This window comes from Mus caroli, chromosome 8 (assembly GCF_900094665.2).
Source record: "Mus caroli chromosome 8, CAROLI_EIJ_v1.1, whole genome shotgun sequence".
Lineage (NCBI taxonomy): Eukaryota > Metazoa > Chordata > Mammalia > Rodentia > Muridae > Mus > Mus caroli.
The window spans coordinates 117,021,998-117,041,358 of record NC_034577.1 but is presented as its reverse complement, the minus strand read 5'-3'; the positions used below and the strand labels follow the sequence as shown (position 1 = coordinate 117,041,358).

At 47.2% G+C, this 19,361-nt stretch overlaps 1 protein-coding gene across 1 annotated transcript in view; it reads left to right on the top strand.

Moving 5' to 3' along the window:
- The first annotated feature begins 1,116 nt into the window (after nucleotides 1-1,116).
- The window catches only part of Pcnx2 (pecanex 2), a 145,949-nt gene continuing 127,704 nt past the window's right edge, over nucleotides 1,117-19,361 (top strand). The window contains exons 1-5 of the mRNA XM_021170316.1: nucleotides 1,117-1,505; nucleotides 7,017-7,222; nucleotides 7,889-8,009; nucleotides 9,374-9,410; nucleotides 10,853-12,112. Of these exons, the coding sequence (XP_021025975.1) occupies nucleotides 1,353-1,505; nucleotides 7,017-7,222; nucleotides 7,889-8,009; nucleotides 9,374-9,410; nucleotides 10,853-12,112 (1,777 nt within the window). The 5' untranslated portion in view covers nucleotides 1,117-1,352. The remainder of the gene's footprint in view (nucleotides 1,506-7,016; nucleotides 7,223-7,888; nucleotides 8,010-9,373; nucleotides 9,411-10,852; nucleotides 12,113-19,361) is intronic.

The following is a 19,361-nucleotide window of genomic DNA, read 5'->3' as shown; positions in this document are numbered from 1 at the left end:
ATTAATTTAATATTTAAAGTCATTTTCTTATTTATTCAAAATGTATTCAACTGAAACTCAAAATTTCCCTTCCATTATTTCTATCCTGCGCTTCAGGGACTCTCATATAGAAAATTAAAAGAAAGACCAAAAATAAACAATATCCACACAAGGTACACAGAACACACACTGACACATGTGAAGAGCAAACAAACTAAAGTAAAGATTAGACCCTTCATTTTGTGAACAAGCTTTCTGCTGTATTGGATTATCCCTGTTTATTAATCAGGGTTAGGATTCATTGCTGGTTTGGCAATATCAAGAATGGGCTCTACTCTGTTCTAGCAGCGATCTAGCGCCACCTAGCGCCGCAATCAAAATCTGCTCTTCTCATTTTTTCTCGCCTCCCTTCTTCCCCGCCCTCCCCCGGCCCCCTCTCCTCCTGCTTGAAATGGTAGATTGCTATCCCAGATTATGTTCAGGAAACATAAGAAGACAGAAAGCTGGATGTAGTTGCTTATGCTCATAATCTCAATACTGTAGAGAATTGCCATGAATTTTCAGGCCAGCCCGAGCTACATAATCTCTTCCAAGCCAATTCAGTCTACAGAGTGAGACCGTGCCTCATCAGTAAGATAAAACAATGTAAAGTAAAAATGTGTGGTTAACTGAGGCTCCAGCGATTATTTCAGAACGGCGGTTATCATTTCTGTGCGCCCAATTAGGTAATCGGGGGGTGGAGGAGAAAAGTCAGGGTGGAAAGAAGTCAGTGGGAGCAGACCACGTCGCACATAAAACTTCAGTGCTTCTAGTCTGTAGCCAGCCAAGGTCACAGGGATCAAAGCTCCGCAGGTGGAGCTCAGAGGACATCGCTTTGAGTACCGCAAGCCTAGGCCTCCAGGTTATACAAACCCTTTGGGGCAGGAGACAAAAACCAAGAAGTTTCCTGTCTGTGGCCCTCACACGGGAACATTCTTGGTTCTCACACCTTGCAAACTCACTCTTGGGAAATTCAGGAGAAAAGGCAGTGGAGCCCCAGCCACCAAGGAGAGGGAGGGACTGAGCTCCTTCTCAGACTTGTGTGGGCGCAGGGCGGAGCCGCGGGAGCATCCTTGAGCAGCCATCGCAGAGCATGATGGGAAAATCCTCCTTCCCTTGGACATGGCGCGCACCTGCCTGGCAGCCCCAGCCGGCTCCAGCACCGCGCTGTGCCGGTCCGTACTGTTCAGCGTCTGCCGCGGTTTGGGCGGTGGCGGCGGGGGTGGGGGAGCGCCTGGAGCACACCGGCACGCGCCGATGTACTGAGCTCCAGGGTGCTGAGCTTAGGGTGCTGAGCCCCAGGGCACGCGCGGTTTCTGCCCGACTCTGCGGGCATGGCGTCCCAGGTGCTGCAGCTGCTCAGGCAGGGTGTGTGGGCCGCTCTCACAGGGGGCTGGTACCACGACCCGGAGCATAGCAAATTCACCAACAGCTGCCACCTCTACCTGTGGCTGTTCCTGCTCTTGCTGCCACTGGCTCTGCACCTGGTGAGTCCCCAACTTAAGGGTGGGTGGAGGAGGGGGGAGGAGGAAAGGAAAAGGAGGAGAAACAGGAAGCGGAAAGGAAAATTAACAGGAGAAGAGAGGGAAGGGGGAGAGAAGGAAGGAGAGGATGGAGATGGGAAGAACTAAATGGGAAGTAAGGTTATGAAAGAGAAGGGGAGGGGGAGCCACAGAGGATGCCCAGGATGGGAAGGAATCAGTGACTTTTGAGAAGTAGGGACGGAAGAATGAGGGAAGGGGTTTTGGGACAACAGTCCTGCAGGGCACTGGAGAATCTCCGGAAAGAAGTATGTAGGACTTTGGGGATTGTGAGCTCATTAAAAATCGATGTGGGCTGCCTGGATGAGTCAGGCCCTGCTGTCTGAACGGTTGAGACTGGCTTATGGGTACCAACCATGGAGCCTCGCGACTTCGGATGATATCAGCTGTAACACCAGCTATAACACCTCAGGTGCGGTCGCAATAAAAAGGCAGTATGAATCCCTCTCAGGGCGACCTGATTTCGGTTGTTAGTCGGTTTTTTTTTTTTCTACTCTTCTCTTCTTGTTTTGCTTTAGGAAGGTAGATTCCACTGTCAATCACTCTGCAGTTTCACCATGGTGTAGAGAAGTCTGAAAAAAAATTAAAAATATACAGGAGTGGATAAATGTCATACGCCTACGTTGGAGCAGTGTGGCAACTCCTCCTCTGGGATGGCCAACAATGGGGGATAGTGAATGCTTGCTGAATGGTTACCTATGACCTTCATAGGTCAGTTAAACATATAGGTAGCTCAAGGCGTGATGGGGCACCCTTAAAAAGCTGCCTGCTGTTAACTTGCCGGTGAGGCGAGCGGCCGACTCTGATATGTCTGTGAAGGACTTTGTCCCTAGAACAGTACGTGGTCATGTTCTGCTCCACAAAATCTTCAATGAGTTTGCATAGGTGACAGATCCTGAGTCTGACATTCGAGATGCCTGGTGGCTTGGCACCCCTAGACCCTGGGCTCTTTTACTGGCAGGTTGTTCAGAGCTGTGGTTCTGGAGACAGCCTGGCTCAGCTGAACTCCGGACCCAGCTTTTCCCAGTTCTGGGACCATGAAAGGAGTTGACTTACTTTGACATTTTACTCTCCATGTGTATTACTTACCATCCTCATTGCTATGGCAACATACCCACCAAAAAACACCCTAGGCTCACAGTTGGACGGTGCAGTCCATCGTGATGGGAGAGACCTTGAGGCAGAAGTGTGAGGCCACAGGTCATGTTATGTACTCAGTTAGGAGGCAGAGAGAGGGGAATGCTTGTATTTAGCTCACCAAATACTCTCTATTCAGTTTGGGACCCAGCACATGGGGTGGGGCCATCCACATTTAGGGTGGGTTCTCCAGCCTCAAGTACCCAGTCTGGAACCTCCCTCTCGGGCATGCCCAGAGGCTAGCCTTGTATGTGACTCTAGATCCCGTGTGATTGACAGGATTCGCCATCACAGGCTTCACACATATACCTCAGTGTTCTCTCTTATGTATTAATAATATGCATGGTGTAGCATTTCAAAATAAGTGATGTGCCACAAGTCACTGCCGGCATCACGACAGCACTGTATATCTTGAGAAGGCTGCCAGTCACTATATCATCCTCACATTAAGATGGTGAATGAAATGACTCTCTTGTCTAATGTCTGGTTTCTATACAGGTTCCCCCGTCATGTTCTGGGTGGAAGGGCACCGTGCTTTTTCTGGATCCAAGGTTCAGTAGAGGAGCTTGCAAGGCTTCTAGGTCCTTAATTAACCTTTGCTCCAGAGGGTCCTCAGTCCCCTTTTTGGCTTTTGTAGTGTTTAAAATTGTTTTTATAGAATTTATAACATTTATAGAATGTTTCTTAACTTGTGTTTCCATTTCTGGGATCATGTGTTTGACTAGGAGTTTTGGAAGACAATACCCAACAAGGTTGTGTCCTTGTGCAGCACAACAGAGGGGCATGGCGTATTCTCCACCCCTCAGTCCATTAATGCTACCATTAACCATGGTCACCAGTCAGGGCAGAGTCTGCCCAGTTTCTGCGTTGTGAAGTATATATTCCCTTTCTGCACTCAGTCATAGGTAAATTGAGAACTATGCAGATTTCATCCCCAACAGTTTTAAACTCAGTGGCTGTCATACCCTGCTTTAAAATACTTACCACCATGGCGCTTAAGAAATTGATTTTGCATCTGTGTTCTTCCAAACTTTCTCAGTTGGTATCATTCTTCTTAAGGCAGAGTTCGTTTACCTTGCTCCCTCTCGGTGTGCTCTGTTGGTTGTAGTTGACATCCTTTTGTCTGTCTGTGTGATATGTGCTTGTGAACCAGGAATGTGTAGAGACACATTGTGGCGTGGGGTGGGGTGTCTTTTTCCATTGCTCTCTTCCTTAGAACCTGGAGTCCCCCAGTTGTACTAGGCAGGTTGGCCAGTGAGTTCCAGGAATCATTCCATCTCCACCTCCCCAGATCTGGGATTGCAAGCATAAACAGCCACACGTGCCTTTGACACGGGTACTAGGGATCCCTGGGGTCCTCGTGCTTAGGTGGCGGGCACCTCCATCCCTTCCCCTCAGAATTCCTTTGATGAGAAGCTGTAATCAGTCATCTGCCCCTGGCTTTTCTACTCTCCTTGGATGGAGACTCTTAGCACTAACGGAGATGCAATTTGGTCACCAGAATCCTGGGTTCTCAGGGGTCCAAGCTGTGCGCTGGAAGACCCAGAACCTGCAGCTTAAGCTCTGAAAGCAGAAGCCTATTACTCTGGGGCAGAGGTTCTAAACCTTCCTAATGCTGCGACCCTTTAACATAGTTCCTCATGTTGTGATGACCCCCAACCATAAAAGTATTATTTTGTTGTTGTTGTTGCTACTTGATAACTGCAGTTTTGCTACTGTTATGAATCCTATTGTAAATATCTGTGTTTTCCTATAGTCTTCAACAACCCCTGTGTGCTGGCTGATTTTGTGTGTCAACTTGACACAGGCTAGAGTTATCACAGACAAGGGAGCTTTACTTGTGGAAGTGCCTCCATGAGATCGAGCTGTGGGGCATTTTCTCAGTTGGTGACCAAGGGGGGAGGGTCTATTTTGTGTGGTGCCATCCTGGTCTGGTAGTCCTGAGTTCTATAAGAAAGCAAACTGAGCAAACCAGGGGAAGCAAGCCAGTAAGTAACATTACTCCATGGCCTCTGTATCAGCTCCTGCCTCCAAGTTCCTATCCTGACTTCCTTTGGTGATCAGCAGCAGCAATGTGAAAGTGTAAGCTGAATAAACCCTTTCCTCCCCAGCTTGCTTCTTGGTCATGACGTTTGTGTAGGAATAGAAACCCTGACTAAAACACCCTGTGAAAGGGTCAGTCAATCTCCCAGAGAGGTCATGACCCATAAGTTGAGAACTACAACTCTAGCTTTAGCAGCCAGACACTTCTGGGCTTTAACCACCAGTGGTCCCAGCATCTCAGCAGCTCTTGCAATCCTCAACTTCCCACACAGGGGGCAGCAGCAGGTGGTGCCTGCTAGCCTCTTTTGTATATGCGTGGCCCAGGGAGTGGCACCTTTTGGAGTAGGTGTGTCACTGTGAGCTTGGGCTTTAAATACCCTAGTCCTAGCTGCCTGGAAGTCAGTCTTCAATTAGCAGCCTTCAGGTGTAGATGTAGAACTCTCAGCTCTGCCTGCATAGATGCTGCCCTGATCCCACCTTGATGATACTGGACTGAACCTCTGAACCTGTAAGTCAGACCCAATTAAATGCTGTCCTTACAAGACTTGCCTTGGTCGTGGTGTCTGTTCACAGCAGTAAAACCCTAACTGAGACATCCAGTATTGGGGTGCTCAGTCAATACAAGGGTGAGAGCTCTAGCTCTTGGACTCTCTGCTCTTGGCTAGCAGCTAGCATTAAAATTCTTAGGCCTCTGGTGTCTGAAATCCTCAGCCCTTCAGGCTCTGGCTTCTTGCCTCAGCTTTTCACAGTCTCCTCCTTTCCTCCCTCCCTCCCTCCCTGCCTCCCTCCCTCCCTTCCTCCCTTCTTCCTTCTCTTCCTCCCTCCAGTCATCTCTAGCGTGATAGCCACCCTCTAGTATCCCTCATACCTCAGCATTGAAAAACAAATTATAGAGCATTAAATCAAACAACAATGGCTTTAGCTCATTTATGGCTATTGATTTGTCTTAAATATAGAAAAGAAATATAGTTTTTTTGTCTTTGAGGGCTATTAAGACTCTTTTAGTCCTTTAATTCTCTGATGTAAAGATGTATATATATATATATATATATATATATATATATATATATATATCCCAAATCTTTACCATCTCAAAAGAAAAGGCAGATGGAAGATAGGGAGAAAGCTCAGCAGCTACAGTACCAGAAGAGCAAGTATGTGTGAATTTGCTCTGAAGTTCCTTGTTACATTTTTAGACTGTATCTGACTTTATTACCTGAATTGTTAACAGTATCTATGGTCTGGAGACTAGCTAATAAGTAGTAGTAAATCCAGGTGTAGGTTTTGTGGTTTGTTTGGTTTTTTTTGTTTTTGTTTTTGTTTTTGTTTTTTGTTTTTTTTGTTGTTTTGTTTTGTTTTGTTTTTGTTTTTTGGTTTTTTGAGACAGGGTTTCTCTGTATAGCTCTGGTTGTCCTGGAGCTCACTTTGTAGACCAGGCTGGCCTGGAACTCAGAAATCCGCCTGCCTCTGCCTCCCAAGTGCTGGGATTAAAGGCATGCGCCACCACGCCTGGCATCCAGGTGTAGTTTTAAAGATGAAGGATGGGTAGTGGCAGCAAGGATGGCAGTGGGAATTAGAGACACTAGCATCCCAGAGTTTGCTGGGCACCCAGAATCCCCCTGGATCTGTCTTCTTAGCACTGGCTCTGCGTTATCAGTTCAGGCCACTGTGCCTGGCTTCTTCATGTGGGTTTCAGAGATTGAACTCTGATCTTCATGTTTGTGTGGTGAGCATCTTACAGGCTGAGCCAACTCCCCAGCCTCAATAGTTTTTTTGTTTGTTTGTTTGTTTGTCTTGTTGTTTTGTTTTTTCTTTCTCTCTCAGTGCTGGGAATTGAGCTTAGGGCTCCACACAGGCAAGTGCTCTACCACTGAGCTGTGTTCCTGCCTATTTTAACCCATGTACTAATAGCACACTGATGCATAGAATGGTTAATACACTGTGTAAAGGTTGAATCCTGCTACTTCTCGTAACGTCCTCAGTAATCCCAAATTCAGTAATAAAACATTTATATATAAAAAGCAACGAGCTTAGGAGAAACATTGGTCATCAAAGTGACTGATGAGAACTCGGGAAGCAAGAAAGACCAAAGGTAAATAGATAATATAACTCCTTTCCATTGATATTCTAACCAGAAAATGTCCCCAAACCAGAAGCACTTGATATCTCCCGACTTGTGCTGAGTAAAGATTCAGGTAAGAGCTGACTGTGCTTAGAGGTTTAAAGCGAAGTGGAAGCCTGCCGGCAAGAGCGTCCCCTCCCTCTTCTCTCCCACAGGCTTTTCCTCCAAATGTCCTCACAGCGCTGTTCTACTGCGGCTCTGTGACCATCTTCTTTGCAGTCATCAAGCTTATCAGCTACCGCCTGCACCTCATGTTCGACAAGGGAGAAGCAATCCAGCACCGATCCCCAAGAAAGAGAAGCAAGCAGAAGCCAGAGGGAGAGGCCAGCAGCCAGCACACCGCCAGGCACAAAAACCCAAGGTATCCTTGTCCAGGAGAGTGCCTGCTCCCAAAGGAGCTTTTAGTTACAATGTTACTGTCTGCTCCTCCCAAAGGAAAAGATCTGCTTTTAGTTACAATGTTTCTGTCTGTGGTGGGGTTGTCTCTCAGCCTGCAGAACACTTGCCTAGCACTCACAAAGGCCGGGGTTCAATGCTGGCCACCACTGAAGTCTGGTATAGTGATTTGTGCACATGGAAGGTGGAGGTGGGAGGATTGGGAGTTTAAGGTCATCTATAGGTGCATAGTGAGTTCCAGGCCAATGTGTGCCACTCGAAACTTAGGCTCAAAGTAAAATAAAATTAAAATAAATAAATAGAAGTTACCTTCTATTTATGAGTTATATATAAGGGTAAAAATTCCAGGCAGACATAGGTCTGTATACTTTGCTTATATTTAAAACTAAACTTAATAGAATTGATTTTTTTTTTTTTTACAATCAGGATGTCTTATCTGGTCATCATTCTAGCTTTACACTAGGATCTGAAATTCATTTGGCTTAAGCTTAACAATGCAAAAAAGTCTACTTAAGTATTTTATCTTGTAAGTATTTTGTGTATAAGGAATAGACCTAAGGGGCATAGTTGGGAAGGCACACAGAAGAGCCTGGCTCTCTGGTAACATCTGCTCTTTCTCACCCTGGGTCAGCAATAACAGGCAGATTCACAGCACCAAGAAGGAAGAGCCTCGAGGGAGCCTGGCCACACCACCCCTCTGCTGCAGCTCCCGAGGGCAGAGTGTCCACTCCCAGCATTCCTCGGGGCCATTGGTTGGTGACCTCTTCCTGTTGTTTTGGTGTTCACTCCTTATCATGGAACATCCAGCGCGGGTGGTTGTGTTGGCCCCTTGTAGTTCTCATGCTGTGGGCTGTGGAAATGGCCCCTGGGCATACCTGGGACATCAGACTTCACCTATTGTGTGTTTCCAGAACACCACCAGCAGCTTCTCATGCTAGAGAACCATGCAAAGTTCTACCCTCCTTTTCTCTTCTCCAGTCAGCCATGAGGTCGTCAGATTGCCAGTGTTTCCCAGCAGAGGAATTTTAATCCAGTAACATGCCTGCTCAGGCAAGGGATCATATCCAATGATAGACTCTGGCTGGAATACACCACACACCTTTGATCCCTCTGGCTGGAATACAGACACACCATAAGTACACCTTTAATCCCAAACGATGACCTCTAGTTGAGGGGCAGACAAAGTCAAACCGGAGAAAGATTTGACAGAATGAGTCAGAGGTAGGACATCTCTCAGGAGACTGGACAGGAAAGGAAGGCGGTTTGAAAGCAGTGAGGGAGAGAAGATTGAATCAGTTTGGTTCAAAGAAGATCTGCTCAGTTTGGAGCAACCCAGTCTGTGCAGTTCAGAGACTGTTTTTCCAGACAGAGCAACTGAGTTTGAAGCGGAGAGAAACCAATTTGAATCAGTCAGCTTGGAGAGGAGTTTGAGCCAGTATAGTTGAGTGGAGCCAGTGAGCCAGAGCTCAGAAAGAGCTAAAAGAAGTGAGTTCTGAATAAGTAAGTCTCAGAGATTGAAGCATTCTGGCCTAGGTTAGCAGACAGAGGCTGGAAGCTGAAGCCTTTAAGGCTTAGGCTTGCAGAAGATTAGATTGTACGGATAGTTAGATAGAAACCTTTTGGGCTCAGCCCAAGCCGTGTATTTATAGAACTTGGGTACAGCTCTCATCTCATCACTTCATCTGAGGAAATAAAAGCAACATTTACATTTACACTTCCCACTTGTAAGGACTGCCGTCTCTCTCTCTCCACTGCTCTCTGCATTAAATCTTGCTTCTTGGAATCTCAATATATTACCTCTCACATAGGGTAGCTTTACAGGTCTCCACCCACGATTGATGAAAACCTTATTCGTTCTGGTTTTCGTGTCTTTGTTAGCATCCTCCTCCTTTCTGTCACCATGCAGCCATCTTGGGAGGACGTCTGCCCTTAGACATGTTTCTTTGTCCATTTTATAAACAGTTAAGAAGCACAGAGGCTGAGGGGTCCTTTCCCGTGAACCAGTTAGACAGATTGAGCTGCCCCTGGGGGGTGAAGGGCAGTGGTCAGCTGTGTGGAGTGTGTGGAACGTGCAGTGAGCTGAATCCTATCTCGATGTTGCTTTCTGTTTCTGCAGGAGTTGCCAGCACAGGAGACAGTGGAAGACCTCAAAGGTAGAAGTTTTCATTGTTTGGTATGAAATCACCGCTGCATCCTCAGGGAAACAAGAAGATATATTTTCAGTCATGCGTATATGTGTGTATTTCTATGTGTGCACACTAGCTCCCATGAGTAAGTGCAGGTGTCCACAGAGGCCAGAAGAGGGTGCCAGACCCCCCCACCCCCTGAGCTGGGGTTACAGGCAATTGAGAATTGCCTGATGTGAGTGCCCAGAACTGAACTAGGCTCCTCTAGAAGAGCAGTAAGCACTCTTAACTCTGAGCTGCACCTTCAGCTCTGAGGTGAAGATGTTAGGGTCTTGGAGGGTTCTGCTTCCCAAGGACATGTGACCCTCCCTAAGGCTTTTTGATTGTCACAGTGAGGACAGAGTGCAGCTACATGGAGCAGACCAAAGCCAGGATGATACTTAGCATTCTCTGGTGCACACAGCGATCCCCCGGAGCAAGGAAGGAGCTTGTCTAGCCTGTGCCCTGGACCACAGTTGTTTCCCTTGGTTTAGAGGGACCAAGTAACTTGCGCAAGAGGAGAAGGTGGTGGAGCGCAGAGCCCGCTCTTCCCAACCACAAGGCCTGAATCTGTGAGTTAGACCACACTGCTCTGCCTCTTGAGGCCACAGCACAGCAAAGAAAAAAGTGTGAGCCACGGTTGTAAATATAGATGTCTCAGGAGCCACAGGAGAAGGGCGTTCCTATCAAAGAAGCACCAGGGGCTTGGATCACTCAGAAGGTAAAGTCCTTGCCGCATAAGCATGGGGATCCAAGTCAAGTCCCCAGAACCTGCACAAAAAGCTGGGGTTTGTGGTGCACACTTACAATTCCAGCACTAAGGAGACAGAGACCGGAAATCCCCGAGGCTCACTGGCCAGTGTCTAGCCCAGTGCATGAGTTTCAGGCTAGTGTGAGAGACGCTGCTTCAAAGAACAAGGTGAATGGCATCTGAAAGAATGACAGCTGAGGTCAACCTTGGTCCTCCACATACAGGCACAAGTGCATACATGCTCACATGAAATGTGCATGCAGTTATGCATGCAAGTGTATGCACTCATGTGCACATGCACACACACTCACACATGCACACATTTATGCATGCGCACACACACACTCGTGGGTGCACACACATACAAACACATACACACTCATGATTGTACAGTCACACACACACACATACATGCACATACATGCACACACATACACCCTCATGGGTACACACACATACATATACACATGTGTGAACACACACTTCTTGCACACACATAAACACATACACATGCATGCTCAGGTGCACACACATACACTTATATACACGCACACACACACAGAACCATCTTGGTGCGTCTGTTGCTGGTTTTGGTTTTGGGTTTGGTTTTGAATGTCTCACTCTGAGGTATTATACGTCCCCACAGATGTGTCTCACATCACCTTGTCATCCATCTCAGGTGTCGTTCTGTCAGAAGATCAACCTGAGGCACTGGTGTCATCTACCTCACCTGGCATGAAGTCAGAAAGTCTACCTGCCTCACAGGGGCGTACACCAGAACCCGCTCCCAGACCGGCATGCCCAGTAAAGCCAGTTACCACAGAACTCTTCACAGCAAGAAAAGGGAAAGAGTCAGGGGGCACTGCCCAGCGCCCAGCCCGCCACAGGTCCGAGAGTGGCCTGGTGAACCCTGGAGCCTTGAAGAAGTTGCCACAGCTGTCATTGTCCCAGTATGACTTACTAGAAACTGACATCTCCTTCCAGCCATGGGGCAGTGAGCACTCAGTTCTGCTTCCACAGCCCAAGTGTACCCAGGGCCCCACCCGGGCACAGCCACAGACCAGATCACCTCAGGACAGCCTGAGCAGCAGCTGCTGTCAGTGCAACACAGTCCTAGCCAAACCCACAGAGGAGGAGCTGACCCGGACATGTGGTCAGGTGGAAATGCCCTTGAACCAGGAAGTGGTTGACTCAGACGGCGAGGTTGCAGTGACTCTCATCGACACCTCCCAGCCTGGAGAGCCACTGAGTCTGCATGAACCCATTAAGATAGTAATCACCATGAGCAGCACCCAAAACTCCATCAGTGACTTGGAGAGCTCCCTGCACCTGAGGGTAACCAGCTCTGACAGAACCAGTGTCAGGCCCAGTGCAGAGTCTGCTGGCTCAGGAGGGGCTGGTCCTGCAGACCTGGAGCAGGTCAGAATCCCTTTGATCACCCTTGAGTTAACGGAGGATGGAGGAGGAAGAGGCGTCTCTTGTTCTGAAGGGAATGGAGGAGAAAGGACCCCAGAGAGAATGGAGGTGATGTCGCCTGAACATTGTTCTGGCTCTGGGCCTGGGGATGGAAGTCCCATCCCAGGCTCCACGCTTGCGACACTCACACCCAGGGTGGACCCTGAATCTGAGGGGAGCAGGGAGGGCCAGGCGAACCTGGACCCGGCCTCTTGTAAGAGTAGCCATGAGAAAAGGCATGCCCGTGTGCTCAGTGTGGACAGCGGGACCGATGTCTTCCTGAGCAGGAGTACCAAAGAAGTGGTCAGTGATGGCGAGAAACCCATTCCAACCTCCAAGTCAGACCTGGAGGCCAAGGAAGGACAGATTCCAAATGAATCCAATTTCCTGGAGTTTGTCTCCCTGTTGGAATCCATCAGTACATCTAAAGTGGTGGCACCTGACTTCCCAGCTGAGCAGAAAGGAGCAAGTCAGGGCCCTGAAGGTGAGGCTCCACCTGCTTCTCTCTGATGACATCACAACAGGGGTGTCAGTCTGTCCTTTGCCTGTGTTATCCAACCTTGGCATCAGCTCTCAGGGGACCTTTTGTTGCTTGTGTGTATGCTTGTGTGTATGTTTGTGTGCATATATGTGTGTGTGTGTGTATGTGTGAATGTGTGTATATGTATGTGCATGTGTGCATATGTGTGTATGTATATGTGTGTATGCATGCATATGCGTGTATATGTATGAATGTGTATATATGTATGAATGTGTGTATATGTATGTGTATATGTGTGAATATGTATATGTGTGTATGTATGTATATGTGTGAATTGTATATATGTGTTTATGTATGTATGCATGTATATGTGTATGTTTATACATGCATACACTTACATGCATGATTACATACACATTCATGTGTGTGGTGCACATGTAGGTGTATGTGTGTCTAGCACGTGTACAGAGGTCAGAGGACAGACCTCAGATGCCTTATATCCTCTGTTTTAGACAGGGTCTCTTATTGTCCTGGTCCTCACTACAGAGGTCGGGCTGACTGGCCCATAAGTCTCCAGGGATCTGTGAGTTTCTACTTCCCATCTTGTAACTTTGGGATTGTAGGCACCTGCCACTACACCCCGCTATTTTTGTAGGTTCTGAAAATGTGAACTCAGTTCCACATGCTTGTGAGGAAAGTGTCCATGGACTGAGCCACCCCCCTGCCATGTAGCTTAATTCTGCTACCATGCTTATTACATGGGTTGACCCTGAGCTGTGATGAGCAACCCTCATCCATGCTTGGTGTCTTAGGGTTCCCATGGCTGTGAAGAGACACCATGACCAAGGCAACGCATAAAGGACAATATTCAATTGAGTCTGGCTTACTAGTTCTTAGGTTCAGTTCATTATCATGATGGTGGGAACATGGCACGCATGGAGCTGGAGGAGCTGAGAGTTCTACATCTTGTTCTGAAGGCAAACAGGAGAACACTGTCTTTCAGGCACCTAGGTGGTCTTAAAGCCCACCCCAACTTCCTGGGCCAAGCATTTTCAAACCACCACACTTGAGAACTGACATGTTTCAGATTTGGGCTGTTTTTAGGTTTTAGTCTATTTGACTACACACAATGAGATATTTTTAGGCTAAGACCTAAGCCTATGATACTTGAGTGTATGTTCATGATCACTTGTGTTCTGGCTCTACCCCATATGCAGCCATGGATGGCCATATGTTCCTGTATTCTAACTGAGCCTTGTCACATGAGGTATAAGTTTCCTCTGGCAATGGATGTTGCCGCTCAGAAAGTTCTGGATCTTGGAGCATTTCTAGAACGTGGTTTTTGGATTGGGGGGACACCCCCCTGCCTCTGCTCCCTCCACGGGAAACTGGAGGATTTATGATGAGTTTCTAGCTTCTCTAGAAGCCAAGAATATTTATTTCCAGGGAAGGAAGCAGCTGTTTTCATACAGTCCCAATTCCTACAGTCCCAACAACTCTAAAACAGCTGTCTCTTTCCTTCTAGTGTAGATGAGATGCCTTCCAGGGACATTCAGCACAAAGCACATTTCTTTTAAAGAACCTACGAGGGCTACTGGTGATGACTCAGTTTGTATATGAGTGTGAGGGCCTGAGTCTGGTCCTCTAGAACTCATGGAGAAAAGACACCCAGGAGGGGCAGTGAGTTTCTGTGATCCAAGATTTGGGGAGATGGAGAACGGACTCCAGATTGCTCTAGATTCAGTGAAAGACTCTGTCTCAAAACAAAGGTAAGACTAACCCAGGAAGATAGCTGATAATCACCCCTAGCTCTGTGTGCACATGTACATACAGGTGTATGTAGCTTAGAGCTCACATTTCCACCCACGAGCCAGAGGTAGGAGTGGGGGAGAAGACAGTCAGACAGACTAAGAATGGCATGGGCTTTTAAAACCTCAAACCCCAAATGATATACTTCTTCCTACATAGCCACACCTTCTAATCCTTCCCAAACAGTTCCATCAACTAGCAACCAAACATTCAAATCTATCTTTTGGGGGATGGTTTCATCCAAATCATACTTCACATACAGTACTACTCAGACATATGAACATACAAGGGACATTTCCTATTCAAGCCACATCAAGGATGTTCTGTGAGTGGAGCAGGCTTGTCTGCTGAGATTGTGTGATCCCAAAGGAGGAACTGACAGTGGCCAAAGGGTATGGGCCAGAGACTCAGCTCCACGCTGTCACCTGTGCATCCTTAGGTGACCTTTATAGAGACTGTTATTCAAGTGACGTCGGGATCCTTGACTGCACCATAAACAGAGACTTCAGGGTGAGCCAGCATAAAGCAGGGTTGGAATTTGTCAGAGACAAAGTTAAAAATAGATGCAACTGTGGTGGTTGATAGAGAGTCATTTAGGAAAAACAGTGCACACCCAAGAGTATGTGGGCATCTCAAGAGAGTCACCCTCTAAAGTCTCTACAGAATTGTATATAGTGGCTTTGGTGGTTTCTCTGGTCACTTTGCAAGGGGTTGCTGAGGAATGTAGATGAGATGCTGAGGCGGTCCCCAGAGTAAACCCTGGGCCACAGGGGAAGGTAGTAAGCTGTTGTGATGAGTCATGTTGTCAGCTTGACACACCTAGGTAGAGAGAGCCTCATTTGCATAATTGCTCCCATAGGATTAGCCTATGGACATGTCTGTGGGGCCCTTTCTTGATTACTGATTGATGTTGGAGGGCCCACCCCACTGTGGATGTGCTCTCCCTAGGCAGGTAAGCCTGGAATGTATAAGAAAGATATCAGCAAGACAGGGGAAGCAAGCCAGTAAGCAGTATCCCTCTGTGGCCCCTGCCTTGGCTTCCCTCAGTGATGGGCTGTAATCTGTATGCTAAGATAAACCACTTCCTTTCCAAATTGCTTTTTGTTCAGAGTGTTCTGTGAAATCAACAAGAGAAGCAAATCAGAACAGATGTCTTCACCGTGAACAAAAGTCCATACTCTTGTTTGTGGGAGTTACAGAAAACTCAGGGTCACATCTGGACAGGGAGTAAGGCCATATACAGACCTTAATCGAGGAGTCATTGCTTTTTACCTTTCTTATTCAAACATCTCTATAGGAAAGGAATATTGTCTGCCTGTCATCGACTTTGATGGCAAACATTAACGATGCTGGCATGCAGTCTGTGAGAGGGAGGAAGGCTTCAGCCAGCCTCCAGCTGCCTTTTCTGCCTGTCTCTGTGATTCTGCTCTTCTTGTCCTGCCTCGGCAGTGGGACTGGAATGTATCTCCTTCAGAAAAGAGAAAAGACAAAGCAAGCCTTAGACCTGGAGGCCTTTAGCATCAGAGAGGTTGCAGTGGCCTCGTGAGATTTGCCCCGGCTGTGTGCTAGTCGGCTTCTGAAGAACTGGTTACTGTGATCTGAATGTTCAGTTCCAGAGCAGACACATGGGGCAGTGTGGCTGTGAGGTGACATCAGAAGTCGGGGGCATCTCTTCTAGTCATAGTCCTGACTGACAGGAGGATGCAACTTGACCTTGGATTTGACTGGATGAGGATGGGGCTTCTGCTTCCCCTCAGGATGCTCTCAATATGGGGCTTCTGCTTCCCCTCAGGATGCTCTCAATCAGCTGAGCTGTGGGAGGAAGGGTGGCGAATGATCCTCAGCCCTCACAGCATCCTTCGGCTCAAGGCTGTGGTAAATCATACACCAGCCAAGGCCTGGAGCTGAGTGTGGTGGGACATGCTTAGTGTCCTGGCTTCCTAGAGCTGAGTGTGGCGGGAAATGCTTAGTGTCCTGGCTTTCGGGAGGCTGGCGCAGGAGGATTGAGGCCATCCTGGGCTGCATGTTGAGACCCTGAGCCAAAGCAATAATAACAACAAAAAGCTTGTCTGGTTTCATATTTTGTGTATGTGTGTGTGTAAATAAAGATACCCACAGCCGCCTGCTCAGAACAAGGAAAGGTTTCCCCAGGGAAAGGGGATAAGTTTATCTGGGCAGCACTTAAAGCCAGGAAGGTCATACAAATTTCCTTGGTGTGGCTAGGAGCAGGGGTCTTCTGGTCTGGCATGGATGGAAGCTGTTGGCTGAAGCAGATGGACATGGGCTATCCTGTGTGGTTGATTAGGTTGAGAGTGTGGTTTTCTTTGCTTAATTATGAAAACAGTGACAGAGATGTAGTAAGCTCTGTTTGTGAGAGGGGAAGCGGAGACTTCTGGTGTCTTTGGAAAGTCAGTTATGTCAAATGATGTGTTGCTGGGGCACACAGGTGAAAGGATGTTTTGGTATAGCTGACACATGAAAGGATGCGTGATTTTTAGAAAGAATATAAATATGACCCCACAGACAGTGGGAGCTCGCTGGTCTTCACTGACGACACTCATTTGTTGGCTTGCCTTACACTGTGTTGCTGAGCTTAGCTTGTGCTGACTTCATAGAGAAACTCACCAGAGAACTTCTCTCGAGGTTCCTGTGGCTTCTCGCTGCTTCTGAGGAGGACTGGGGCTGGTTGGCAAGCCTTGAAGTTTCTTCTGGATTGAGCTGCCCTTGCTGATTCGTGTGTGGTGTCTGCCGAGTGGACTGCAGCTGTTGGTTCGTGTTTGGTGTTTGCTAGTGGACTGGACTGAAAACGACAAAGATTGGAAACACCCTCAAAGAACTCTTTCTAAACAGGTCCATCTTCCCCGTATCCTAAAAACCTTTCTTTCCCACTACTTCTTGTGGGTTCTGGACTAGAGGGGAGGTTGAACCCTTATCAAAGAAGGTTGTGAAAAATTTATGACTACAGAGAGGCCTTGCCCATGTGGAGCTAAATGTCACAGAACTTGGGATGGCTTCCTGAACTGTTGGCTAGTGGCAGCCTGGCTTCTAACAGGTTAATTCTCCCATGCTAAGTCTGGTCCTGGGCTGAGGCTGAAGGTTACCAGCTGTTTTGGCTATTGACTAGAGATCTCTTAGTATAATTATTGCTCATCATTCCTCCGCATGCACAGTTTCTTAGCCTCTAGAAAATTCTGTAAAACCATACCCTAACTGTGCTACACAAAGATACTAGTTGAACAGTTATTTATGACATAGGTGTGTGGTTTTCCTCAGGAAGACATGAACAGCTAGCTATCTGTCTGTGTGTTTCAACCAGGGCATCAAGGACAGACCAAAGTAGTCTTTCACCCCATCATAGTTTAGTGACCAAGTGAGCTTATTGCGGAGGTATTGAAAGGCGATTGAAAGGCAGCTGCATCATTACAAAGCTCTCCCACCCTGAGTGACATCTCGCCAAAGCTTCATCTCTGGGTTTCTTGCACAACTTTCAGGCAGCAAGACAGATGAGAGAGTCTCCTCTGCAGACTGCCAATTGAAAAAAAAATATATATATCTCCAAACCCTGTTTGCTTTAAACCTTAGGGAGGAGCCCATGAAGCTTCTAAGTGTCCTCCAGCTGTGAGCTTCCATCCCAGAGAAACTGTTTCCATTCTGAAGAAATAGCTACACCTCGGGAAAGTGAAACACTTTAAGTTTGCAAGGATCCTGTAAATATGCCACATTGTATCTACAGATGTGACTATTTTTGGATGATTTGGGAGATTATTTAGTGGCATTTGACCGCATTATTTTTTAAAGTAAATATATAGTTAAAAGGGAGATTATAGGGGTTTGAATGAAAATGGCCCCATACGTCCTTAGAAAGTGGCACTATTAGGAGGTGTGGCCTTGTTGGAGTGGGTGTGGCCTTATTGGAGGCATCCTGTCAGGGATGGGCTTTGGGGTTTCAGAACCCCAAGACAGGCCTATTGTCACTCTGTTCTTGCTGTCTGCTGATCCAGATATAAAGCTGTCAGCTTCCTCTCCAGCACTCTGTCTGCCTGCATGTACCATGCTTCTCACTATAATGACAAGGACTAAACTTCTGAACTGTAAGCCAGCCCCAATGAAATGTTTTCCTTTATAAGAAATGCTGTGGTCATGGCCTCTCTTCTCAGCAACAGTAACCCCAATAGCAAGCCTAACTAAGACAGGGCATCTTTAGTATCGACTTCTTTTGTGGAAATATTCATGTCTAGGAAAATAAAAACTCCAGTGTGCTTTGGTATAAGAACAAATGTCAGGACTGAGAGGGCCTGGGGAGGTGTCCCATATACTGACCTGAGGAATGTCTTAAGATGTTGGAGATGAGCAGATGTGCCCAGAACTGGCAGTGTGGTGTGGGAGCTGCCTTCTATACTGCTCGGTGTCTTCTGAGATGAACCTGACATGGCTATTTGTTCTGGTGTCACACTTCCCTTGACAACTGTGAGTATTACCAGCCTGACAGACTGTCAAATGAAATCTAAACATTTTCTTGTGTCAGAGACACTTGCCACTGACATGCTGAGAATGCTTGATGTCACGGCCCTCTCAGAAGTTGGCAATCTCCTCCAGTGACAGGAAAAAAATCCCAGGAGTGACTGCGGTGGCAGTGAGGTTGATGTCCTTGGACACTGCAGTCATTGCTGTCCAGTCCAATGGCATGTCGTGTGTGTGTGTGTGTGTGTATGTGCCCATGTATATGTGTGTGTGCATGTTTATGTGTGCATATGTGTGTATGTGTGTACATGTGTGTATGTGTGTCCATATGTGTGTGCACCTATGTGTGCCCATGTATATGTGTGTGTGCATGTGTGCATATATGTGTATGTATGTGTGTGTGCCTGTGTGTGACCATGTGTGTGCATATGTGCATATGTATGTGTGAATGTGTGTGTATGTGCATGTGTGCATATGCATGTGAGTGTGTGTGAATATGTGTGTATTTGTGTGTGTCTGTGTGTGTGCTTGTGTGCTCATGTGCATGTATGCATAGGCATGTGTGTATGAGAGGGTGTGTGCGTGTGTACATATGTGGAGGCAGGAGGTGTCTTTCTCTATTGCTTTCTACCCTATTTTTTTGAGACAGAATCACTCGTTGAACCTGAAGTTCACCAATTCAGCCAGACCAGCAAACTTCAGGGACCTGCCTGTCTCTACCTCCCAGCACCAATGTCGCAGATGTGTGCCACCATGCTTGGTTTTTGTTTTTTCTTGGTGGGTTCTGGGGTCAAACTGAGCTGCCCATGCTTGCACAGCAGTCCTTCATCCACCTTATCTCCTCTTCCCCTCAGCAGTGTGTCTTGAAAGGGCTTGTACGTTCAGACTCTTTATTCCTGTTTTCAAATCTAGTCTGAACCCCTACAGGGCTGGCAGTTTTCATAGAAGGTAGTGACAATTAAAAAAAAAGTTTTTTTTTTTT